At 33.2% G+C, this 24,825-nt stretch overlaps 1 protein-coding gene and 1 long non-coding RNA gene across 5 annotated transcripts in view; both read right to left on the bottom strand.

Annotated features, from left to right (window-relative positions):
- Nucleotides 1-605: 605 nt before the first annotated feature.
- LOC136270270 (uncharacterized) lies at nucleotides 606-2,142 on the bottom strand. Its single transcript, XR_010708029.1, has 5 exons — nucleotides 2,065-2,142; nucleotides 1,377-1,498; nucleotides 1,137-1,232; nucleotides 794-827; nucleotides 606-701 (listed from the first exon to the last, which is right to left on the bottom strand). It is a non-coding gene; the product is annotated as an uncharacterized lncRNA (long non-coding RNA).
- A 10,577-nt stretch (nucleotides 2,143-12,719) lies between these two features.
- The window catches only part of LOC105322878 (uncharacterized), a 28,571-nt gene continuing 16,465 nt past the window's right edge, over nucleotides 12,720-24,825 (bottom strand). For all 4 annotated transcript variants that reach the window (XM_034455882.2, XM_034455881.2, XM_034455885.2 and 1 more), the window contains 14 exons: nucleotides 23,166-23,408; nucleotides 22,148-22,363; nucleotides 19,984-20,364; nucleotides 19,325-19,525; nucleotides 18,948-19,117; nucleotides 17,925-18,042; nucleotides 17,410-17,571; nucleotides 17,149-17,292; nucleotides 16,754-17,043; nucleotides 16,335-16,520; nucleotides 15,781-15,961; nucleotides 15,109-15,312; nucleotides 14,813-14,977; nucleotides 12,720-14,571 (listed from right to left, as the gene is read on the bottom strand). In XM_034455882.2, the coding sequence (XP_034311773.2) occupies nucleotides 14,363-14,571; nucleotides 14,813-14,977; nucleotides 15,109-15,312; nucleotides 15,781-15,961; nucleotides 16,335-16,520; nucleotides 16,754-17,043; nucleotides 17,149-17,292; nucleotides 17,410-17,571; nucleotides 17,925-18,042; nucleotides 18,948-19,117; nucleotides 19,325-19,525; nucleotides 19,984-20,364; nucleotides 22,148-22,363; nucleotides 23,166-23,408 (2,870 nt within the window). In that variant the 3' untranslated portion in view covers nucleotides 12,720-14,362. The remainder of the gene's footprint in view (nucleotides 14,572-14,812; nucleotides 14,978-15,108; nucleotides 15,313-15,780; nucleotides 15,962-16,334; nucleotides 16,521-16,753; nucleotides 17,044-17,148; nucleotides 17,293-17,409; nucleotides 17,572-17,924; nucleotides 18,043-18,947; nucleotides 19,118-19,324; nucleotides 19,526-19,983; nucleotides 20,365-22,147; nucleotides 22,364-23,165; nucleotides 23,409-24,825) is intronic.

The raw sequence follows: 24,825 nt of genomic DNA, 5'->3' as shown, positions 1-24,825 counted from the left end.
AAACTTTATTAGGAAAGAAGATTCTGGGAAATAAAAGAGCGTTTTAAAAAAAATATTACAAATGTCTTGCATTAAAGTGTGCGATTGCAACGCTTAGTATTAACAAATTGCAACATTTGAAGTAGAGGGTTTAGATATTTGCTTGCTTCAGTATGGCTGGTGTGTATTGCTCAATCATTCAATCACGCTGTTTAACGATAAAAGAAAGTTAAACAAAATACAAGAAATGTTTGTGGGATTTTTACTTCAAGTTACATAAGTTTAGTAAGCTCTGCATTTGCTCAGTGGTACGATTCAATCATTAAGTGGCAATATAGCATTATCCGTTAGAATTGTACACCTTCAATGAATGTGCAACATTTTATAAAAATAGTGGTTGCAGTTGCCTGATGTTCATGTGTTTAAACAGCACTGAAACATAAGCTGTTGTTACATGTACAGAGATAACAAAAATTAACTGCGGAGTTTTCTTTTCACTTATTGTTTCATATTCTGTTTTGATTAAACAGTATAGTATGAAAACATTAATAATACAAAATTCAAAGCGAACATTTTAACACTTCATTGGACCATTTTACAATTTTTTTTGTCTGAAGAAAAAAAGCTTTGGGTTCAGAAATTTTTATTAAGGTCTACACTCAGTTAAGGTCTACAATCAGATATCACATGTCACAATCTCTATCATGTCTCTGAAGCAATGTCTGAAATTAAAAAAAAGTTTAAAATAGCGTTGATTATTCTTCAAATAAAATGAAATATCATTAATGGTTAATGTTTAGCATGTTTCAATTACCCCAGTATTCGTTGCTTAGTCCCTTTACCGTCCACTAAAAAATGTAAAAACACAATGCATGAAAACAAAATTAAGTATGAAGAATTTCAGTTTAAAACATTGAATAAAATGAAGTAAGACTTTTTTATAAATTACTTTAGATTCAAATGCAAAAGCTATCATAATGAAAACAAAATATTTTAAATGCTAATTTGATTTATTCGTTGTTTGAAAAATGACACAATGCATATATACTAGAAGTTTAGAGTTTAATTGAACTCAATTACAACTAGATTCTTTTTTAGCATAGTATACTCTTTTTTCCTGAAATGTCCTAAACATAGGTAATAGTGTTTTATCTTACTACTGAGATATGTTAAGGCCGTGTCCAATTTTTTGGGGCTGCAGTGCAAGTATCCGCATCAAATCAATGTCTCCTAAAATAGATCTCGCTATTCTCCTGAAAAAACCCCCCATATTTTTATCCAACTCGGATAACAAAAAAACAATAGTTATTTTTCGACATTAATTGTTAGCTCTTTTCATTATCAGAGAATTCTAAAAAGTAAAAAAATAAATGTATACAGATTTATCTAATACTTGCATTTTATCCTTTGCCAAAATGCTGTTTATGGGTTCCCTCTGTCCCGAAACTACGTTGTAAAGTACGATATATACAAAGAGGGTGAACGTAAGGATGACGATTCTTTTCATAGCGTTGATTTTCTGTTAAAAACAAAATTGTAAAACATGTTTACATTACGATAATTATCAGTGCAATTGCGAGAAATTACTGTGTTTTGAATCATTTATTGTTTAAAGAAAAGGGAAACTGATTGCTTATTTGTGAATAAGATTTGAATAGATCAGTCGAGATAAATATTCTTGGTTGACAGTGAAGCAATAGTTTTTACAGCAGAAAATAGTTTTTTTAGTTGATTGTCATCAGCGATATCTGGCAGATTTATATTTTTATTTCATTCCAAACGATCATAAAAAGTAATAAAAAGGTTATACATACTCCATTAGGCAACATTCATATCGAATTTAATGACATTTCAAAATAGATTTACGGTTGAAAAGACTTTGGATAAAATTAACTAATACAATTTTATATTTCGATTTCCATACTACACTGATGAGAAATGTGATGGAAATAATCAATCTTCGTTATTAGTGTTTTAGTCATAAGTTTCTTTTAAGAAGTGGTTATTTTACCTAGAAAAATACATTTTGTATATTTTAACTCCGTAAGAAATGCATATAGAAATCAACTAGAAAAGGACACATACCTTTTTCCACTAGCTGTAAGTGAAAATATCCGCATCAATTTCCGCACAGTAATGAATGCAGTTAAAAGGGATATTTATACGGAATTTTCAAATTACGTTCCGTCAATTAGCAGCATGACTATTTCCAGTTTTTGCCAATATAGTCTGCTATTTTCCTCATAAGAATTGTCAATGATCTCTTGTCCGTTTTATCTATGGTGTTGTGTTATTAGAATGAAGGTTCAGTTTCTATTATTATGTTCAATACCATCTCTGTTCATGGAGTTTAATAGGCTATAGATATAGATTTGATTCCAAGGTTCTTCTTGTTATTCAATATTGAATTCGTAACACCCACGAATAATAATTTAAAAACTATATTGTATTTCATATGCAATTGTTTGGTTTAAATTCATATTATTTTCTTAAATGGGTGTCATTTTGCAGGCAAGTTAATTTTTCACTCGAGACTAATTTCTAAATACATTTATTTTATTCTTATTCCAGCAAGATGAATAACTGTAACGTGAAACTAACTTAAATGTATTACATCTGTTTGATTTGTGAAAAGATCTCAGAATTAAACTTAATTACTTTAATTTTTTTTTTTTTAGAAATATAAAATATTCAATGTAATTATTACCTTTTTGGGTCAGTCAAGGATATGACCAATATGTCTATGTAATGCATTTTTTTCGATGAAAACTGCGATATAAATTCAGTCGGTGTAAAATACTATTTGTATTGGCACTGTTTGACTAAGTCTGACTAAGTATGTGTGAGATTTGTTTTTGAAATATTGCTTCGTTTTTATTTCATTTTCTGACCATTGTTTTTAGAATAACTGTTTCTGTAAGTGTTTATATTAATTGACGCTGCAAGAACATGTAGACAAAATTATCTGCAATTTTAACATTGTCAAAATATTTCTAGTTCAATACATATAAAGATAATAAAAGCGTTAGAAACAGTACTTCTGAAACATTTTTAATTTCTAGAGAAAACTGTTGTGTATACTACAATATATTATATGGACATTGCTTTGTGTTTTAGCGAGTTATGGAACACTTTTTCAATTTTCAATTTACCTTCATATTTGTGATAAAAATGTGGCGATAAAACGGCCCAACATTTAAAATTAATTTAATGATCTCGGTTCTTGCAGGAAAGTCATTACAAATAATTAGAGTAATAATCACTCTCAGTTGGATCGGATGCACGTATTTGTAAATGAATATTTGGAGATGTGTTATAAAATATTTTCCTTTGAAAAAAAAAGTTTTGGAATTTTTTTTTCTTGGAAATCCTATGTAATTTGTAAATCCTGCGTCGATTTCAATTTGCCGTGGAAAGTGTGCAAACAATTTTTCAAATAAGATTCACACATCCTAATAGCCCAGTGTTGTTAATGATATAAAAATTAAAACTAAAACAACTCAATAGATCTTTTATCATTTTGATGGTATTTTTTTCTATTTATTCTATTAAAATCTTGAAACCATTGCTGTAATGGATACAACTCAGATTGACAGACATGTACTTTTAGGTTTACAGTTATCAGGTTACCAGGAGTGGTTGTGTCATTTTCTTAATTTAGAGATATTTTGGATGAACAGTGATCATTTATTACATTACATGGTGTTTTCTGTCCTAGATTATTGTACCAGGAAGTATCATCAAATGACTATATCTTTGATAGTTTAGTTAATTTTCTAATTGGTGTAATATTATACAGTTACAGTCTTTCGATAAGGTCATTATATGGTTTTATAGCCCCAGCGAGAGGATATCGACCAAGAACGAAGTCCGAGATTGAAAAACTCGTACATGTACATATATACATAAGGTCTATAAAACCATGTACTGACCGATAGAAAAAGGCAATACTTGTTTTATTAGAATAAATAAAAAACTAACTCTCTTCACGAATATAACAGCAAACTATATGTTAACAGCAAACTATATGTTAACAGCAAACTATATGTTCATAATGTTTAGGCGTTGTTTTTGATATCATAACGTCCCAATGTTGCAAAGCTAAAGGCAGTATTTTGTCATAAATATCTATTTTCAGTACAGCGAGTTTTAAAAATATTCAATTTTTGTGTAGAAAGGTTTATAATAGAATGATTAGGATGGTCACTTGACAGCTATTGATTAATCATTTGCTTCCATGTTATGATAAATATTAAAAATATTCTACAAATTAATTGTGACATTTAAATTAAATATTAATTAAATTAAATAATGAAAGTTAAATTATCAAAATGTGACTTTTCTTTCAATATAAATCATTTGATTTCATCATGTATATAGGTTTAGATAGCTCAGATGTTGAGAGAAAAAATATATTCACATTGTATATTTACATGAAAAGAAGTAGAAAAAGCTTTTTTTCAATCAGTTATTCCATGAATTTTAAAGAGATGATTGAATTTGTGAATTTTATGAATTTTCTTTCCATAACAACTGCACTTCTAAACGTGCTTGATTTTGTTTTGATTCTCACTCAGCATGTGTTGATTGGTTTAGATACAATAAATGTTCATGTTTTCCATGTTTTTCCACATCGTTGCATAATGTTTTGTTCCTCTACATATTCGGATATTTTTTTTAGAATTAAGCTATTTTCAAGAAGTATATGAAACAAAACAAATGTACATATAGTTCTAATTCTCTCTACCTCTCTCTTATTGGTTGATGGAATTACTAAGTAATAAATACATGCATTGTTCAAATTTCAATATACTCTAGTATAGAGTCTTTCGTTGATTGCCATTTTTTAAAGATCGTTGGCCAAGGCATGCATTTTGTGTATTTGGATTTTGCTCAATTTTTCTTCTTTATTTTTTAGATAGATCAAGCTCTTTTCTTAATCATTTGCTGTTGATGTAAGCTTTTGGGCAAGAAGCACCGAACATTAAACTCCATAGAAAATGAATGAATTTGCGTCATAATTACATTAAGAGGGCCGTTTTCATTTTTAATTTTGATTAAAATTACATCCTGTTCGTAGAATATTTTCAGGCCGACGTCATTGTTAGTATTTCATATATAAAGAAATATATACACTATCTTGGTAAAGTACATGTCACCAAAGCTATAGGAAGGATTGTTTTTTCAATTGGAAAAGCGGAACTTCTGGTTTCTCAATGGATTATGGAGAATGTTCCATAAAACAAAAGTTGCTGTATTCATGCAATTCTAATATCTAATTTCCTGAAAGGCGTCGCTTAAAGAAAAAAATGTCTAAACATATCAGTATTTATTTCATGTTTTGGCAGTACGGTACATAAAAACCAATCAAGTATAGATCGTTTGAATTCCCGGCTGTTGTTTATATTAAACATCGTGAAGGACAATATACGCAAGCATGGTGGACTCAATCTTAGAGTGCATTATTCATTTTATTTGCACTTTAAGATCTGTTTATAATAAAATATTTATCTTTTAATAAACCGGGAAGATCTCTGAAAAATATTTTGTTACTAAAGAGAAAAAAAGGCAATAGAATTTAATGTTTCAGTTTTATTATTCGTTTGATATGTTTGAGATTGTTTACAAACAAAAATATTTTTCCAACATGTAATAAAGAATGCGGTTGCAAAAGAGGGGCAAGCGCGTACAAGCGTTATTTAATTGCGCTGACATATTATTCTATTTGAACTTTCACTGCAAATTGCAGCCGATTCTCCTATGGTCAATTGTTAAGAGAAACCCAAGGTAAAGAATAATGTTTAATCGTCGTATCGAAGTCTCATCGATGAAACCATTGTGATAGGTAAGAAAATTTTAACATGCATGTACAGCTTAGGATGAAAGAATCAATTTCTTTGAAAACTTATTAGATACTTAGATGTATAGGGATATGTCAGTTGTGAATTTCAAGACACTTGAATACTTGTTTTCAACAAATTATGCATGACAAGTGGACAAAAGTTATGAGGTATGTTTCTAAATACTTATTTGCTACTGACAGACTGCTATCATTTTCTCTAACTTGTACTTATATATTAATATGTTTGAGATATTTTTTTTTCACTTTCTTGTTTGATGTTTGATTTATACACACGAAATACTTTCCATCGCCATATACGATGGTCCAGTTACAAAACACTGTTTAAGGCAATGCACCAGCAAACTCAAACTTGCTCTTTATCTTGCTTATAACTCGACAATTGACACTCAAATTTTGGTAGACTATTGAAATGTCTTACTTAAATAATCATTGTAAACATTAAAGCGGAAAAATAAATTTGGACCAAAACCGTGATCCCTCTACGTCGATTTAGACGTTTTTATTTTGTTTTGTGTTTGTTGTTTTTTTTTGTTTTTTTTTTACTTCTGATTTTGAACACTGTTCGTTATCCCCACATGTCAATTTTACATCACTGGCAGAAAATATACAATTAATGATACATTCTTTTATATTTCAATCTTCATTTCTGATTTTCCACTTTTATAAATTTGAATTTTGATACGGGTTTGATTTTATTTTTAAAAACAAGTTTTCGAATTAAAAACAAATTAATGTACAATAGGAACACCAATGCCATATGCCTGTAATACAAATGACAAAAGTATAAAAATGATATAATTAATATTTCGGTTTTTTTTTTATAATAATGACATGTTTATTTCATTAAACCGTTCAATAGAAAAGGATAACACCTATGCCAATTGAAATAACCAACGTTTAACCATTTTTTGAAATTTATCTAAAAAGTAAAGGGATAGTATCCAAGCCATTTAAATAATCACTGAAACATGGACAAATATTGTGGATTTGTATGCCCAGCAAAGGTTTGAATTAGTAAGTGGAGATACCAAATTGAATAACTTTTTTCCAAGTATTTTTCAAGCTTTTATATAAAATAAAAATGTTGAATACAATTTATGTAAATTGGAATAACGAAATAACAAATGTCAAAAGTCAAAGTGTAACTTTGTAAATTTTTGTTCTGCAAACTCGTTTAAAGAATTAAACTTAATAAATCTTTGTACTTAGGTAAGGTTGATATATGAAAGATTAAAGTTTTTCCTTTAATTCTTTGCTTTGAGACGTTTAAGACTTTAAATTTAAAGTTTATAAGTCAATGACTGAAACTGTCATCGGTGTTGCAATTGAGTCACAGGAGTGACCAACCTTATACATGTTCTTTCGTCTTAAAAATTGTGTATTTTGTGGGTTGTAAAACATGATAATTAATGTATTGAATTCTGGATCGATTGTATGTGATAAAATGTTGATTATTTTGGCCATTTTTAATTCCTGATCACATTTTGTCTGTCGTCCGTCCGTCCGTCCGTTTGTCTGTCTGTCCGTGTGTATGTAAACTTTTCACATTTTCGACATCTTCGGAACCACTGAGCAAATTTCAATCGAACCTAACACAAAGCACCCTGAGACAAAGGAGATTCAAAGTTGTGAAAATTAAGGAACACACTCTTTAAAGAGGGGAGATAATTAGAAATTATTGAAATTTTTCATGAAATTTTCAAAAATCGTCTTCTCAAGAACCATCCATTTGGTCAGGAAAACTGAAACTTATGTAGAAGCATCCTCAGGTAGTGTGAATTTAAAGTTGTGAAAATCATGACCCCCGGGGGTAGGTTGGGGCCTCAATGGGGGTTCGAATTTCTACATAGGAATATATAGATTAAATCTTTAAAAATCTTCTTCTTAGAAAACCAATCAGCCAGAAAAGGTGAAACTTATGTGGAAGCACTCTCAGGTAGGGCAAATTTAAAGTTGTGAAAACCATGACCTCCGGGGGTAGGGTTGGACCACAAGGGGGGGGGGGGTTGATTTGTTACATAGCAGTATATATAGTAAATCTTTAAAAATCGTCTTCTCAGAAACCAATCAGCCAGTAAAGCTGAAATCCCGAGATAGTGTAAATTCACAGTTGTGAATATCATGACCCGCAGAGGTAGGATGGGGCCACAAATACCACAATGGGGGTCGAATTTTTACATAGAAATATATAGAGTAAATCTTTAAAAATCTTCTTCTTAGAAACCAATCAGCCATGAAAGCTGAAACTTGTGTCGAAGCAACTTCAGATTGTGAAGATTCAAATACGTAAAATGAAAATTTTGAGGAGTAGGGTGGGGCCACATTGGATCCAGTGTACAAAGAAAAATATTTCAATTGCTCACAAAATTGGAAATGTTATCACTTATGGTTTTGCATGCATGCAAGCATTTTGACATATTGCTGATTCTTTAAAATTGTTTAGACTCTAGCCCCTGGATTATTCTTGGGCCTCACAAGGGATTTAGAGTTTGATGCAGGTTTATTTCCCATATATAAACAATTGTTTAGGATCTTTTTGTGTCCATATGAGGCATCCGGCAAATTTAACTATTTGCGCACGCATTGTACCTTGCACTATTTTATTTACTTTGCCATGACAACTTTATTTAAATCTTTAATTAGACGTAGATTACTAAGACGGTAATCTAATCCGTTTACCCTGAAAATAAAACACTTATAGAGTTACATACATAATTATTCAAATCATTTTTTCACATATGCGTAAGAATATTAGTCGGAAGTATAATTCGCCTACTAAAAGTAAAGCTCATTCATGCCTTTCCATTTCGGAAATCAATAAAACGATGATATTTTACTGCATGTAGCGTATATTATATAAACAGAGCTGACCAATGATATATCATGCCGATCATTCCTTTAAAAGGAATACCTGTTTTAGAACTGCAATGCTCAACATGTGATATGACTATAAAATCATCCTGTTAGAAAAGAGACTTGATTATAAACATAAGAATATTCAGGGAGAAAATGAATTTTTTAATACCAGATTGTCCAAATATTTTGTATTATGTCTACATTAAGCTGATTTTATCATGCCTATTGTTGCTCATGTGAGCGATGTGTTCATGGGCCTCTTGTTATGTTAAACATATTAAAGCATGTATGCCTTACAAGATTGCCTCATATTTAGGTCAAAACTGTAAAAAGAAACTAACGATCAAAACTAAATGATGTTTATTTTAAATCTTTGTTAGGTCACATTATTAGACATTCATTTGTATCTCAATTCAATTCATAAAGTTATTTATTTTAATGTACAGTGTTTTGTTTACAGGTAAATCTTTTATTTTGAAAACATGAAATATTAGACTGAAATAATAGTACTTGTTTGTTTGATAAATCTTCAGCCTTTTTACAGTTGGGCTGGCTTTCCTGTAAAGTATCAATTAAAAATAATATCCAAATAAAGTCCAAAGGCTAGACACAATATTCCCGACATTTTACTGCTTCAGATAGTGAACTTTCTCTGCACATTTTTATATATAGCTTCAAATATAGCTGAGATTCGATATAATTAGTTGTAATAAACTCTCATTCTAAAATACAATTTTCTCGAAAACGACCACCTTTTTTACTTTCTGAGAATTATGGTGACATTTTTACATAAACCTTTTGATATATCATAGCTCCAAAGATAGCTGGGATTAAATGTGACTAATAGTCTAGATCAGTTCCCATTCAAGTGACAGTCTACAAAATGGTAAAAAGAGTGAATTAATGTTACAGTCACGAAGTGTTATACAAAAGAAACATTTGGAACCAATTCTGGGGTCGTATTTTTAATTATAGTTTTGCTTAATTTGAAACTTAGATTTTACAGTTTTCTTTCCTTCTGTGGACATTTTTTCCATGTTCTGCTTCATTCATAGCATCATTCGTTAAGTCGTTGGACTATCAGGATGGAACAGTATTTTTTTCGAGTGTATTTCTATAGCTAGTAAAAAAACCTGTGAACACATCAAAATACAGAAGAACTGAGAGCCGAGCTCTTTTGATGTGTTGTTATGCATATTGTGAAAAGATTAGCAATCTCTCTCTCTCTCTCTCTCTCTCTCTCTCTCTCTCTCTCTCTCTGACGAAGTTGTTATTCATAGTAACATTGGAGATTTGCCTGCCTGCATCCAATATCTACTTTTAGCAGAGCGCGGCTAAAAAGCATTTGTCAATGAATTGTTTACCGTCGTGGCTTGTTTTCTTTTGCCCTTAATAAGAGAAATCTTTTATTATTTTTGGCTTTTTCTTGATCTGCAGTCATTTAGAAAATTGCAGATGAAAAGCACAATCATAATTTAAATTCAGATTAACAAATTGAACGTTGAATAAGTAAATTGATATAAATGTTCAAAACGTACAAATGTAATAGTTACGGACATGTCATGTATTTTACGATGATATTCCAGAGTAAATTACACAGTCGAGTTCCAACCAACACAATATTTTGAAAAAAGGTTTAGTATGAACTTTTCAGTCCATACTATTGTAAAAAATATTGAGAATGCTTGTGTTGATTTTGATTATCTTCAAGTTGATCATCATTTATCATCATACGTCACCTTCTATATTAAATGCCGGTATATCATCTTCAGAATTTTCATTTACATTGACAATTTCAAATCTGATTTAAAATAAGTAAATATTTTAATGTACAGAGTTTTGTCGCTCCAAAATTTTGTGGCATCTGTGACATCACATTGGAGAAACATGTTACCGGGGGCTCTAACAAATCACCCATGATGATCAGCAAAAGGAATTTAATTTTTATATATTTTTAAATTTAGTTCAAAATCGAAATGTAAAAGATAATATCGAATTAAGCTTTATAATCTTATGAAATCAATATGAAAACATGCCTTTTTACAAAGTAAAAAAAATAGTTTGAAAAATATAATTTACTGGTTCAACTTTAAAATATTTGCCCAACATTGGTAAGCAAATTCATATTTATAGATTTGTATTTCAAAATTTAATATTTAATAAAAATAGTTTTTTAACTATGAAAGTATCCTGAGTACACATTAAGTTTTAAATTGTGATTTAAATCCTGTAATCCTGGAACAACAACCGGCCTATATTGGGTCGGTACCACTTTGATCATAAATCTATTTTCTATTTAGAAGGGGAAAAATCTTCATTTTTTTTTTCGTTTCAAGAATCACCATGTCACCAATGCGGTATAATTATGCAACCATCCCAATGTAATATAAATTCCCGTTTGTTTAATTGTCACCAAAAAACTGATTATGCTTAAATATAATAGTCTGCTAACGTGGGTTACAATGTATGTATTTTTCTGCAAGGTCGCCACCTTCATATCCCACACGAATCACCAAAGAAAGCATTTTATTGTGTAATGACTCATGTTTAATTGCTCTGAAATCGGGTGGTAGCTCCACAAGACAAGGAATCCAAATTTTCCTTTAAAAAACCTAAATTTTAAGTAGGTAAAAAAGCTAATCGATGAGCACAGTGGTTTTCGGGGATTTCGTGAAATCCGTGCATGGTTACAATTTTTAAACTTAATAAGAAATGAACAAGTGAAAAGCTGTCAATGTGACACCAAACCGCAAGTTTTCTTTTATGTGAATAGTATCCATAATCCATGTCAACCCTGAACTGATAAACACTACCTACCGTATCCAGTGAAATTGAGTACCATATATGCAATATTTTGCCAAAAAATGACAAAGTTCAAAAGCTGGTATTTTCCCCCATAAATTATCAGAAATCAAAATCCCAGCAATTAGCACACATCTGATATATGTACAATTGATCCGCAAAAGGACATTAACTTCTTATCTTGAAAACTGTAAGAGGAGTTATCCGTATAAAAAGGGTACCATATATGCAATATTTTGCCAAAAAATGACTGAGTTCAAAAGCTGGTATTTTTTTCATAAATTATCACAAATCAAAATCCTAGCAATATGTACACCTCTGATATGTGTACAATTGATTTGCAAAGGAACAACCTCCTATCTTGAAAATTGTAGGAGGAGTTATCCGTACAATGTTATGAACAATGAGGGTACCCTTTTGGCAGCCACCCGCCCGCCCACCCGCCATTTTCACAATTTTAATAACCGGATTTTTCCGTTGGAACACCCGGTTAAAAATTGTAGATGTATTTAAAAGACGCCATGTACATGGCTAATTGTTGAGATAAAATTTGTGGTTTGTGTTACTTACATGTAATTTAATAAAAATTTCGCACGAGGACTCAAAAGAGAGAGAGAGAGAGAGAGAGAGAGAGAGAGAGAGAGAGAGAGAGAGAGAGAGAGAGAGAGAGAGAGAGAGAGAGAGGGGACTGAGGTGGACTGAGAAATGTCAAAATTTGTTTAAATTGTATTCAAAAATTTCTTTTTATGCTGGATATTTGCATGATCAGTAAAAGGCTCAACAGAATTACAGCTAGTTGAACTGGTATATACTTTATTCTTTTTTATTGGTTATCAACTTCTGAATTTAATTGAAAAAATTCTTACTTAAATCCAAGTCTTGTGTAAGGCAATGCAGCGTTTTGCTGTTCTCTCTACATTAGCATGAGCCAAGAGCGATAACGCAGACGTGTTGTGTTTTTTAATATAGAACCGACAACTCTGTAGCCAAAAACAATAACACGTTTTTGAAAACAGAACATGCAATTTTTTTAGATCGTCAGGAGTTACTTCCTTCAAGCAAATACATTCTATCGTTAGAGAAACTGATGCTTGATATATCTTATCTCTCATACAACTGTATATACATGTAATATTGAAATGGTCAGTAAAATTTTCATTAAATAAAATCAACATTTATACTCCCCCACTGAACCCCTAAAAATTACATTAACAAAATCAAAATCACAAAAACTTTATTTCCCAGTAAAAGGCATATGGCAAAAATCAAACAGTTGTAAGGAATGTATATATATGTAATCAACAAAGAAATCACTCAGCACTTGCAAAGCAGAATTGGACTGGTTGAACACCACATTATAACGAACACCTGTATATGAGGGGTAGAAATTAAAAGAACATCAACAAACATTAAGGACAAGTCTGTACACATAAATGAAGCACTGTTAAATATTCCTTCTCAGGTACACTATTGATTACATAAAAATTTGACAGTTAATTAAACAATTTTTTCTCCTACATGTATGCGATATCTCATTAATATTATGTGGTCTTAAATACTGGGTAACTAAAACCTAATAACTTCAGAGTAGAATGTTCAGATTTAAGAAAGCTAAAAAAAATCTGGTCTATTTTTACATATTGTAAAATGGAATGTAATAAAACCCATAAAAAATAAATGTAAAGGAGTATAAAATACAAAAGAAAATAAGTAAAATCACAAAATAAAATTATAAAAATATGATTATTAAATGCTGAAAAAATATAAATCACAAGACAATGGACGTGTATATTGCTTAAATATTGTTAATCTACCAGAGTAAAATAATCCAAGGAGTGATTAGTGTCAGAGTTACATGTTAAACAAGTATAACTACAGAATTCTCTTTTATTGGTGCCTGACCATAACCTACCATGTAAAAACTTTAACTATTAAATTCTGTAACAACAAAGCACTATACCATTGATGACAATGATATTATTCTTGGAACTTTTATTTCAAAAGCTCCTCTTCAAAAGTAGGTTTGAAAATCAGAAAAAAATGATGTATCATATGTTTAAGTTATAGCAAGCACATTAAAGAGGACCCTAAGGTACAACACAGATGGAAACAAAATGTGGTCCTAACCTCCCTCATTACATGGTCAGATTCCCATTTAACATTCTGTTTCTGTATGTCAAATACACTTCATTAATTGAAAAATGTTAATTTCTGTTTAATTTGTTTTCTCTTCAGTACATTTTCTGGCCCACTGTAACCATGTAGCAATGACATTAACAGACCAACACACACACACAGGTACACAGCAGTAATACTCAGCTGTTCCTTGCCATACAGCTACTACATTATTTTATGTAAGTACTTGGTCTAGCTTAAGCACATCTACATTGGACGTACATTCAAAGCTTGTTTGTCATTTTATCTTTACTTTAATCAAACGAATCAAAGGTATAAAAAAATCTATTATATGATTTTAACATATCAGCAAACATAAGTATATTACACTTTAAGTATTATCCACTAATTGATGGACCTCTTAAGTATTTAAATCATGTCAACAAAAGCATCATAATTCACATCAGGCTCTTGCAATTCCTCACATATGTTCATCTATTTGGTACAACAAATCAAACAAAATTACAAATTCATAAGAAGGATGTCAAACTTATAACACACTTCAAGTGACAGTTAAATGGTAGTTTCATTTAAAAAATCAATTCTGCACCAAACATCAATAACAATTCTCCAAAAAAAAAGGTCTTCTACGAAAACAAGAAAACCACATCATAACATCATGAACTCATCTGATGAGTTTCAAACTTTTGAGATGACCCCTTATCAATGACATCATGAAATAGTCCCTCACGCTACGGAGGCCACATTGTAGGCTACCTTGTCTGGATTCTTCAGACCAGACAGCTGACAATCTATGTACATGTCTTGTCCATTCAGGATCATCAGGGTGTCTTTTGAGGGTGTGGCAAAGTACTTGCTGAAAACATCGCCCCCAACAACAGAACGAGACACTGGTGTAAAGGGGTTCAAGGTCATCTTTGGAGGTTCACCCATACCTTGATAAGAAATTGAAGGAGTCAGTCAAATTTTACAGCAGACATGCCCCCACCCTCTCAATTTTACTCTTGTTCCAACCAAATTTTATATTTCAAAAATATTTGTCATTACAGCCATGTAATTTCCTTTAAACTGAAAAACATACATGTAATTTTAGCCATTCATATCTAAATTATTACAATTAATCTATGTTCTACATGAATATTTCATGTTAGGGGATTATTTCCTGAATTACTGTACCTTTGAGAGATGTGATTTTCCCATTGTTTAGTTGAACAGAGTAAATCTCAGGAAGTTCCTGTGATGTCATCACAATGTTGTAGCCATGGCCATCCTTGGACGGAAAAAAGGTCACGTCGCTGACCTTTGAACTTACAGTTACCTCTGTCATCTTGCTTATCTCCCCTGAAAAAAACTCAAACCATGGTCAAATAATAAAAACATTTTTAATTCACTTCGAAAAACTACTGTACAATCATGATTTGTGACGATCGAGACTGCTCTGGAATTTTACAAAGAATAAATTTGTCACTCACCGTTCTCCTTGACCTTGGCAATGTGGACCTTGCCCGTCTCTTTGTCCACACTGACAACATGCTTGGAGTCAGGTGACACATACGGGGTCCCAGGCAGGGTAATATTGGACACAGGTGTGTCTGTGATCAGGTCAATCAGAATCTGGGTCGTCTCCGGACCACTGGGACCATTGGTCGGTTTGCACTTAACAAGAATGTGTCCTCCTGTTTCCAAAGAAAACAAATATTGTATAATGTACTTTAAGGTCACAATATGATATTCAATTACTTTTACATCAAAGGTTTTAAAACCTTTGCCCCTACATGTAACAAGCCTAAGATATATAATATGCATAATTTTATGTTTCTACAGGTGAGTGTCATTTTCTCAAACTTTAAGACAATTAACATCTTAACTGACGTATACATTGAGTAAAAATTGTTCTCCTAAGTAAACACTCTGAAACACAGATGAACAATATATCTTTAATACACTGTGTGACAACACATGATCCAATGTCCACCTTTTTTACCTAGGGTTAAGAAAGCCATATCCTGGGGTACGCTGGCAAAGTTTTCTATGACCAGACTTTGTTTTCCTCACTTTCCAAGTGGTATTATTGAAGGCCACTTTATGAGGAGTAGAGGCAGACAAAGCTTCCTACAGCCAAAGACTATGTGTGCTTCACTTACCTAGTGGTATGAATGCAACTTCTTGTGGGAGGCAGGCAAAGCTCTCCAGATCGAGGGACTTGGTGTACCTCATAGACTCCAGCTCAATCTTGAACAGGTTGTGTTGTTCACTGTGGACGACGTAGCCATACCTCATGTTCTGATGAAGTTCACTGGTGGGAGGAATGAACATGTCCTGTACCTGCAAATACATTATTACAAATGTCTCAGTTATCCTGATATCTTCTGTTTGAGAATTTAATTGTGGTTTTTACATAGGAATATAATAAAAGAATGCATGCCCATGTGTATCTGCTACTTGTAGCTTAACTATTTTCTTATTTAAGTATTATTAAATAAGGATTAGCATAAATAAAAGAAAATTTAAAATGCTGTATACTTCTTCTGAAAATCAATTCAAAGCTGAATACTTTCAACAAGAAAATATTCAATGAAATATATAAATTAATATAAAATTTAATATAATTAATTATATTAAAATATAATTCAAACATTTCTTTTTAAATAAAAAAGTATGTTGAAAACTCATCCAAGAATCTAAATGCTTTATTTACCAAGTCAAATTTGTATCCAATAGGCTGGGTATGCACCATTGAGTGGCGCGTGTCAGAGCTGGCCTCCTTAATAACAACGATGGTTTTACTTCCTGTGTTTTTATCAGAGTTCCAACACAAGACCCACACCTCATCAAGATGTTCTACGTAATACAACTTGGCAGGAAACAGGTCCGTCCTCACAAACTTATAAAAGAACACCAAAAACAAGGGTGAATACAAGTATATTTATATCCGAATAATATATTTCTGATTTTTAAAGTGAAAAATATTAAGAAAACTCCATTTAAAAATGTTAATTTTTATATGTAAAATGAGCTAGTTCAGAAAATTTTCTCCCATCTGTACACAAAACAAAAAAGCAAATGAAAATAATCAAAAAGAAAACATGACCCATGTAAGCAATGTTACAACATTACCTCGACTGGGTTCATAGTTTGTACCGCATCAATGACCACGACCCGGTTTTCGGTTGGCTGAGCAATGTACAGGAACTTGTTTTGGACATTGACCGATGGTCCCCAGTTACAGTCCTTTCTCTGGTCACACAGATGAATCGGAGCATCCAGTTCCTCAGGGATGTACTTCAGATGTCCGAAGCTGCTGTGAACCTGCCGCTTGGTGTAACATCCACTCGGGTTGTAGGCGCTATATCCTGTCTGATGGAAGACGAAAAACGTCTCCTGCCGAGAACTCTGTTTGCTATACACTGTAAACAAAAAGTCACAACTCTAAGCAATGAACATAAATATGACTTATACAGGTAACTCTAAGTTGATTTCATAGTGTATTTTAGGAAAAGTTTTTGTCTTACAGTGGTTCTCTGTTCGATTTGGTTTCTGTATGTACACCATGGCTATGTCTTCACTGTTGCCAGCTACATTTTTGGCTTGACATTTATAAGCCCCTGAATCACGCTGGTAGTTTGAGCTTTTTATGATGAGAGTACCATTTTCATCTAAATTGAAAAGAAAACATTTCTCTTGAGATACTTACATTACCATATCAGCTTACAAACTGAATTTCTGAATTCAATGTTTAGAATGATGTTCATAATTTCTGTGAGAGTACTAACGTATTCTGGCGTAATGGTCCGGTCTCACAGGGATGACCTTGTCATTGAACTGCCACTGGATGGTGGGGCGGGGAATCCCTGTCACATGACAGTGGAGGAAGATGTCCACCCCGCTCACAGGTAACATCATGGAGGATGGGGACACCTTCACGATTGGGGGAACTAGAATGTACAAACAGAATTCAATACACTCAATCAGAAAGAAAACATTAGACTAAGTATGGATTCAATTAACAGCAATCAAAGATATCCATTTTTTGATAACCTTGATAATGCTAAATAAATACTATATGGATTAAATATGTTATCATTCTTTCTTAATCTCTTTGTAGGTAAAATAATGTTTTGAAGCATGCAAAGCTTTATATTTCAATTTTCACTTAAAAAATTTAACTTATCATTATTTTTCTCCATGTATCAATTTTTTCTTAAGAATCAAACTAAATTCTGACAGTTTCTTCCATATCATGCTCTGCTCCATTGATTTCCTTAAACACACAGAATGAATCACTCACTGTTGATTTGCAGTGTGTGGACCTGCTTGAATCCCGACCTGTACTTGTCATAACATGTCCAGTTCCCAATGTGGTGGATGCCTACACTCTCAAAGTAGAGGGTGCCATCGGAGAAGACCTACAATTATACAGAAATTATCTAAATTATCAGGTAAGTATAGCAGGCTTATTTGACAGGTATAAAATTTAGCAAATTTACAATATTAAGACTGAAAGATAAGAAAATCTTTATCATTATGGTTGCTATTGTAAACTCCAACAAGTGAGTAATGATATTTACATTGCTTAGTTTTGAAATGCATATTAAACAAGAATAGAATTCCAGGGTCCCCCGCCGGTCAAGCAGTATACTAGTATCGAGTCTATCGACCAAGGCTAATTTTCGAACTTGACCAAGGTATTAGTGGTATAAACATTTGGTATAAATTTAATGAAAATCCGTCAAAATTTGTAACCATGAGAGCGCTTACAAGGTCAATTTTTGGATAAAACAGAGTCATTATTGTGGTCAAAGTCCCATAACTCCAACAAAAAGTATCGACCAATGCTGATTTTCGAACTTGACCAAGGTATTAGTGGTATAAACATTTGGTATAAATTTAATGAAAATCCGTCAAAATTTGTAGGCATGAGAGCGCTTACAAGGTCAATTTTTGGATAAAACGGAGTCATTATTGTGGTCAAAGTCCCATAACTCCAACAAAATGTATCGACCAATGCTGATTTTCGAACTTGACCAAGGTAATAGTAGTATAAACATTTGGTATAAATTTAATTAAAATCCGTCAAAATTTGTAGGCATGAGAGCGCTTACAAAAAAGTGTGACGGACGGACACACGGACGCACGGACCCACGGACACACGGACCCACGGACCCACAGACACACGGACCCACGGACACACGGACGGACGCCCGGCATTTCTATGTCCCCGCACCGCGTTGCGGCGGGGGACAAAAATGGTTCTCAAGTCAATTGATTTTTCCACAACAGTTAGTTAAATGACACGTTTGGTGACACCTACAGCTATTCCTGGGAAACTGATGGTCTCCAAATCAATGTTATGTCTGCTCCAGATGATATGGGAATTCTCTGAGGATGGGGAAATTCCACATCTCAGCTCGAGTCCATTACCGACTGTGGCTAATGTCGGCACCTCCTGGAAGGACTCCTCAAAGGCAGCTGGCTTTAAATCTGTCACAGAATAAGTCATTTACAAACTAGCTTTTATCACCTCCCTGTTTAATGCATGTACAGAAATATCACTTTTCATATCGTAATTTTAAATATTGTCCAACACATTCTATGCTTTCAGCTTTTGAAATATTAGTTCTATCAAATTTGACTGAATATGCTTTGAAATTACAAATGTATCAAGTCTCTAACTAGGTTTACACTTACCAAAGGCTTTGAGAAACTCTCCCTCTTGAATTTCATCATCCAGAATATTCTCAAACCTAAACATGTCCATGAGGGTGCACGATGCAAACATTCGCTGAAACGGTTCTGTGACCCAGATCTCCCAGATTTCATCACGTACAATTGTGTTGTCCATGTTCTTGTCATAGTAACTAAACATGAGGGAGGCGAGATAATCTTTTTCTGGAAAAAAAAGAAAACAAACATTAATTTGTGAAGACAGTTGATCACTGAATTGATTTCTATCTCTCTCTGTGAACAAAAATGGTGGCTATCAGAGAACAAACACATAGGTAACTCTTATCTCTTTGGCATATTCTGAATATGATAACTCCCTTGTTGCCAAAATCTAGTAGTTCATTGTGTACTTTCCCTTGCTTTATGCATGTATTTTTTAAATTTCAGTTTAAAGTAAATTAACAATGATTAAATAGCATATAATAGAGATCAATTAAACCAAACATTTTTTAATTTGATTCATTGTCCTTTGGGTTACAAAATTCTATAATTTCATCAATTCTGCTACAGTCTGAAGCGAAAAACATGTCCATTTGAACAACAAAATTCTATCCATTAAACCATGTTGCTTAACTGAGACAGATTTGATGGTACATGTATAAGTAAGACCAGGTCCTACTCACTGCTGTACAGTGCCTGGGGGGAGCAGTCCTTCTCCTGGAACCGCACACAGTGGTACCTCAGGACCTCCGCCTTCATCTGGGTGTACTCCTGTAGGGAGCACAGCTCTGAGAACATGGCCTCCTCCACCCTGTCCCTCAGCTTCTTGGGGCTGAGGTCATTACCCTTCCCCTCTCCCTGACTGCTGCTCGAGGGGCCGGGGTTTATTCTCTCCAGGCTGACCTTGATTTCTGGTGCCTTCTCAGTCTGGTCCACTGGTGTCTCGGACGGTAGGACTATTTTAGACTTGTCATCATTATCTAGTGTCAGAGGTTTCACGGGTTTAGCGGTGCTGTCTGGTCTCTTGACTCGCAGAAGTACGGGCTCTGGGGTACTTGTTACGTCTATCAAAGATAGAAGAACATTAACACTATCATACAATAGTATGCAAGCATCGCACACTTCAACAAAATAACTAGTGGGTATTGTTTTTTTAACAAAAAAAACACATGTCTCCCCTTCTCCCCAAGGATTGTAATATGGGGCAATTTTAACAATTGAAAAAGAATAATGTCAGCTATGTTACCCAGACCCATCTTTTTCTTAATTTGACCTTGAGTAAAACATGGTCAGGGTCATATATAAATCAATAAAACACCTAAGTCTATTATTATTGTTCTTTGTTTAAAGTTTGAAGTCCTTCTGTCAAAGTATATTCAGGAGTTGAACAATGAAGTTTTTTCTAATTTGACCTTGAAATAAAAATTTTAAGGTCAAGGTCAAAAATTTTGGTAAGGTTCAACTAGGTTATATACCATCTATCCATGATACAAGTTAAAAGTCTGTATGTTAAAGGAGTCTTGTGTTATGGTCCAGACAATATTTTTTATGAAAAACTTGACCTTGAAGAACAAAATAGGTCAACTTTTGGTGGTGTGCACTCCTTCTCAATACCATCTACCTATGTTCCAAGTTTGAAGTCTTAATGTCAAAGGATATTAAAGTTATGACCCAGACAAAATTTTATTATTTTATTCTTTTTTCTTAATTTGACCTTGAGTAAAACAAGGTCAAGGTCAAATATTATTCAATAGTACACCTAAGTGTATTATTATTGTTCTTTGTTTAAAGTTTGAGGTCCTTCTATCAAAGTATATTCAGGAGTTGAACAATGAAGGATTTCATAATATGACCTTGAAATAAAAATTCTAAGTCAAGGTCAAAAATTTTGGTAAGGTTCAACTAGGTTATATACCATCTATCTATGATACAAGTTTAAAGTCTGTGTGTTAAAGGAGTCTTGTGTTATGGTCCGGACAATATTTTTTATGAAAAGCTTGACCTTGAAGAACAAAATAGGTCAAGGTCAAAACTTTTGGTGGCGTGCAATCCTTCTCAATACCATCTACCTATGTTTTAAGTTTGAAGTCTAAATGTCAAAGGGTATTAAAGTTATGACCCAGACAAAATTTTATTATTTTTTTCTTAATTTGACCTTGAGTAAAACAAGGTCAAGGTCAAATATTATTCAATAGTACACCTAAGTGTATTATTATTGTTCTTTGTTTAAATAATGAGGTCCTTCTATCAAAGTATATTCAGGAGTTGAACAATGAAGGTTTTCCTAATATGACCTTGAAATGAAAAAAATAGGTCAAGGTCAAAAATTTTGGTAAGGTTCAACTAGGTTATATACCATCTATCTATGATACAAGTTTAAAGTCTGTATGTTAAAGGAGTCTTGTGTTATGGTCCAGACAATATTTTTTATAAAAAGCTTGACCTTGAAGAACAAAATAGGTCAAGGTCAAAACTTTTGGTGGCGTGCACTCCTTCTCAATACCATCTACCTATGTTTTAAGTTTGAAGTCTTAATGTCAAAGGGTATTTAAGTTACGGCTTGGACAAATTTGGATGAAGAAGAATAAGAAGAAGAAGAAGAAGAATAAGAAAGTCGACAAAAACAATATGTCTCCCCTTTGAAAGGGGAGACATAATTACAGTATGAAGGTAGGCTATTTTTGCATTTTCTATTTTTGTTCTTAGTTCCAGTTCAAATGCAAACTTGAACATATAGTCTGTATTACCAAAAGCATTTAAATGATCTCTAATTATAAACTTAAATTGTAGTACATGGTATTTAAAACCATGACTTCAGTGGGATGATTTTCATTTAAAACACCATACCTTGAGTCTGTCCACAGTCCCTCTTGATGAAGTTGACAGACTTCTGGGTGATACAAGACTCCTGATGATAGGTGTGACACTCGCCAGTACTGTAGTTGTACTTAATGGCCATACAGTCCTCGCACGCATCACGACAGTCCTGAAAAGAACTCATCTTGTCCAACCGTATCTCACAGGGCACGCTGGCTGGTAGCTGGACCTCATGGTAGGAACAATCTGGTGAAGGTCAGTCAAAAGATTAGTCTACTGTCAGGCAATGTTACATATCTTAACGGACTTGAACTTACAGTACCGATCAGACCCAACCTAACAGAAAGTAAACCCGAACTAAACCCTGGGTTTTCTAGAGTGGACCCAGAGTTAACCCAAAGTTAACCAAGAGTGGACACAAAGAGTAAACCCCAATCAGAAGTTTACCCCTAAGAGCAGGCATTGCATGTGTATTTAGAATATACAAGGAGTAGGAATTACAAGCAGTAAGGTGGTAATATTAAGATAAAAGATGGGTCTGCTTCACACTTAAGTGTGTACAGTGGACCCCAAAAGCAAAGCCCAAGTAAACCCAATGTAAACCCAGAATAGACGCAAATTTTCAAACGATGACCCAGAGTAAACCCCAAGTAAACCCCAACAGTACACCCTGGGTGGGGTTTAGCTGGGGTTTACTCTGGTGTTAGGTTGGGTCTAATTTGATCTGGTATACATGCATCAACTTGTTAAACCTCTGAGTATCTCTGTTTTGTATTATTCTTTATTTTCATAAAGGTGAAAATTTTTTTGATTTCACAAGAGATAATTTTAACTTTATCCCCAGTGGAAAAAAAACATGTAATGCATGTTAATCAGATAAACCAGTAATATAATACTGACTAGTTCTTAAGAAAAAAAATTAGCAATTAACTTTTTTGGATTCAAAGAAAATCTCAAAAACAATGTTTTATCATCTTGTTATAAAACAAGATACATTAAAACTTAATGTTTTGATCTATTAAATTTATGTTCTAATATAGATTTGCACCTTTGGGATTGGCACATCTCTTGACATAGTAATTCTCCCTTCCTTTCTTCAGCATCTCCAGACACGACTTGTCAAAGTAGATTTCACAGAAGCTGTCCTTCAGGAATTTGAATGCCTCACAGTGACCCCTGAGACAAGTGTCATGGCAGTCCAGCAGTGTGGACAGGGAACTGGTGGCCTTACTGCACATGTACGGTGACCTCCCAGGGGTCACTTCCAGGATGTGACAGCTAGAGTTGGTTTCTATGTAATAAAAGACAATTTTTAATTCTAAAAATTGTTTTTAATTTTAGCAGTATTTTACTTCAGATACATACTGGCCAAAAGAAAAAAAATCATTTTCTTAAGCCTGTAATATTGCTGAAAGAATGCCAGAGAAATTTCTGCTAAATCATGAATCAATATATAATTACATATGGATGACGATTTTTAAAATGGCTGCAAGTGTAATAAAAATGTCGGAAAAGAACATTACTGGTGATATGCACCTTTGGGACAGGAAGACAATTAAGTTCCTTCTTTGATTTTCAAAACTGCAATCAATATTGCTTTGAAACATTTATGCATTCAATTATAGAGAGCTGATGTGGACAACTTTTTGTTTTGTTTAATTTTATTACATATCAATTTCTCCCTGATGAAAACTGTAGCTAATGTAACAATTAGTGTAATTCAAGTTGTCAAGTGTTCATAGCAAAGAGACCTCCTGGGAAGAGCGATGGCAACTATTCAAGAGATGACAATCTCTCTTGTTGCATGTCTGAGGTAATACACCATGCTCCTCTTTCTGGATTTCTAATCTTTACTGTACCGAGATAATCCTGACAGATTTGATTTATGAAGCACAAATCTGCCTTCTGGACCCCAATTCATCTTATTTGTCTTGCATTGTGTAATCTCTCTGGGAAATCATTTGCCTCTCTCACCATAAATATAGAATGTAGTCACATCAATTATAAATTCCCCAAAAGGGATTTCTGTGCAACATATTTGGAAAAAAGTTACAAATTCAAGCTTCCAATCAGTTCACTGCATGAATAAAATCCCTCTATCCACTTCCCACATAAAAGATAACAAAAGTCATCATATTGACTGGTCACCAATCCTCTCTCTCTCTCTCTCTCTCTCTCTCTCTCTCTCTCTCTCTCTCTCTCTCTCTCTGTTCCTTACCTAGAAATGGAAGTGCTTGCTCTCTTCCCCTTTTTATCGGTGCAATGACAATGCTTGCTGTCTTCACTTACCTCAATACCTGTGTTATAACAGTGCTTGCTGTCTCTCCTTACATGTGTTTTGGTTAATGTCTTCTTTTACCTGTGTTATGGCAGTGTTGAAGTCTTCCTTTACCTGTGTTAAGGCAGTGATTGAAGTCTTCCTTTACCAGTGTTAAGGCAGTGATTGAAGTCTTCCTTTACCTGTGTTATGGCAGTGTTGAAGTCTTCTTTTACCTGTGTTATGGCAGTGTTGAAGTCTTCCTTTACCTGTGTTAAGGCAGTGATTGAAGTTTTCCTTTACCAGTGTTAAGGCAGTGTTTGAAGTCTTCCTTTACCTGTGTTAAGGCCATGCTTGACATTTTTCCTTACCTGTGTTAAGGGAGTATTTGCTGTCTTCCCTTAGCAGTGTATTTCCTTACCATGCAGTGTTTAGGCATTGCTAGAGGTCT

The sequence above is a fragment of the Magallana gigas genome, chromosome 7 (genome assembly GCF_963853765.1).
Source record: "Magallana gigas chromosome 7, xbMagGiga1.1, whole genome shotgun sequence".
NCBI lineage: Eukaryota > Metazoa > Mollusca > Bivalvia > Ostreida > Ostreidae > Magallana > Magallana gigas.
The sequence above is the reverse complement of the archived record's forward strand: the minus strand, read 5'-3'. Positions and strand labels throughout refer to the sequence as shown.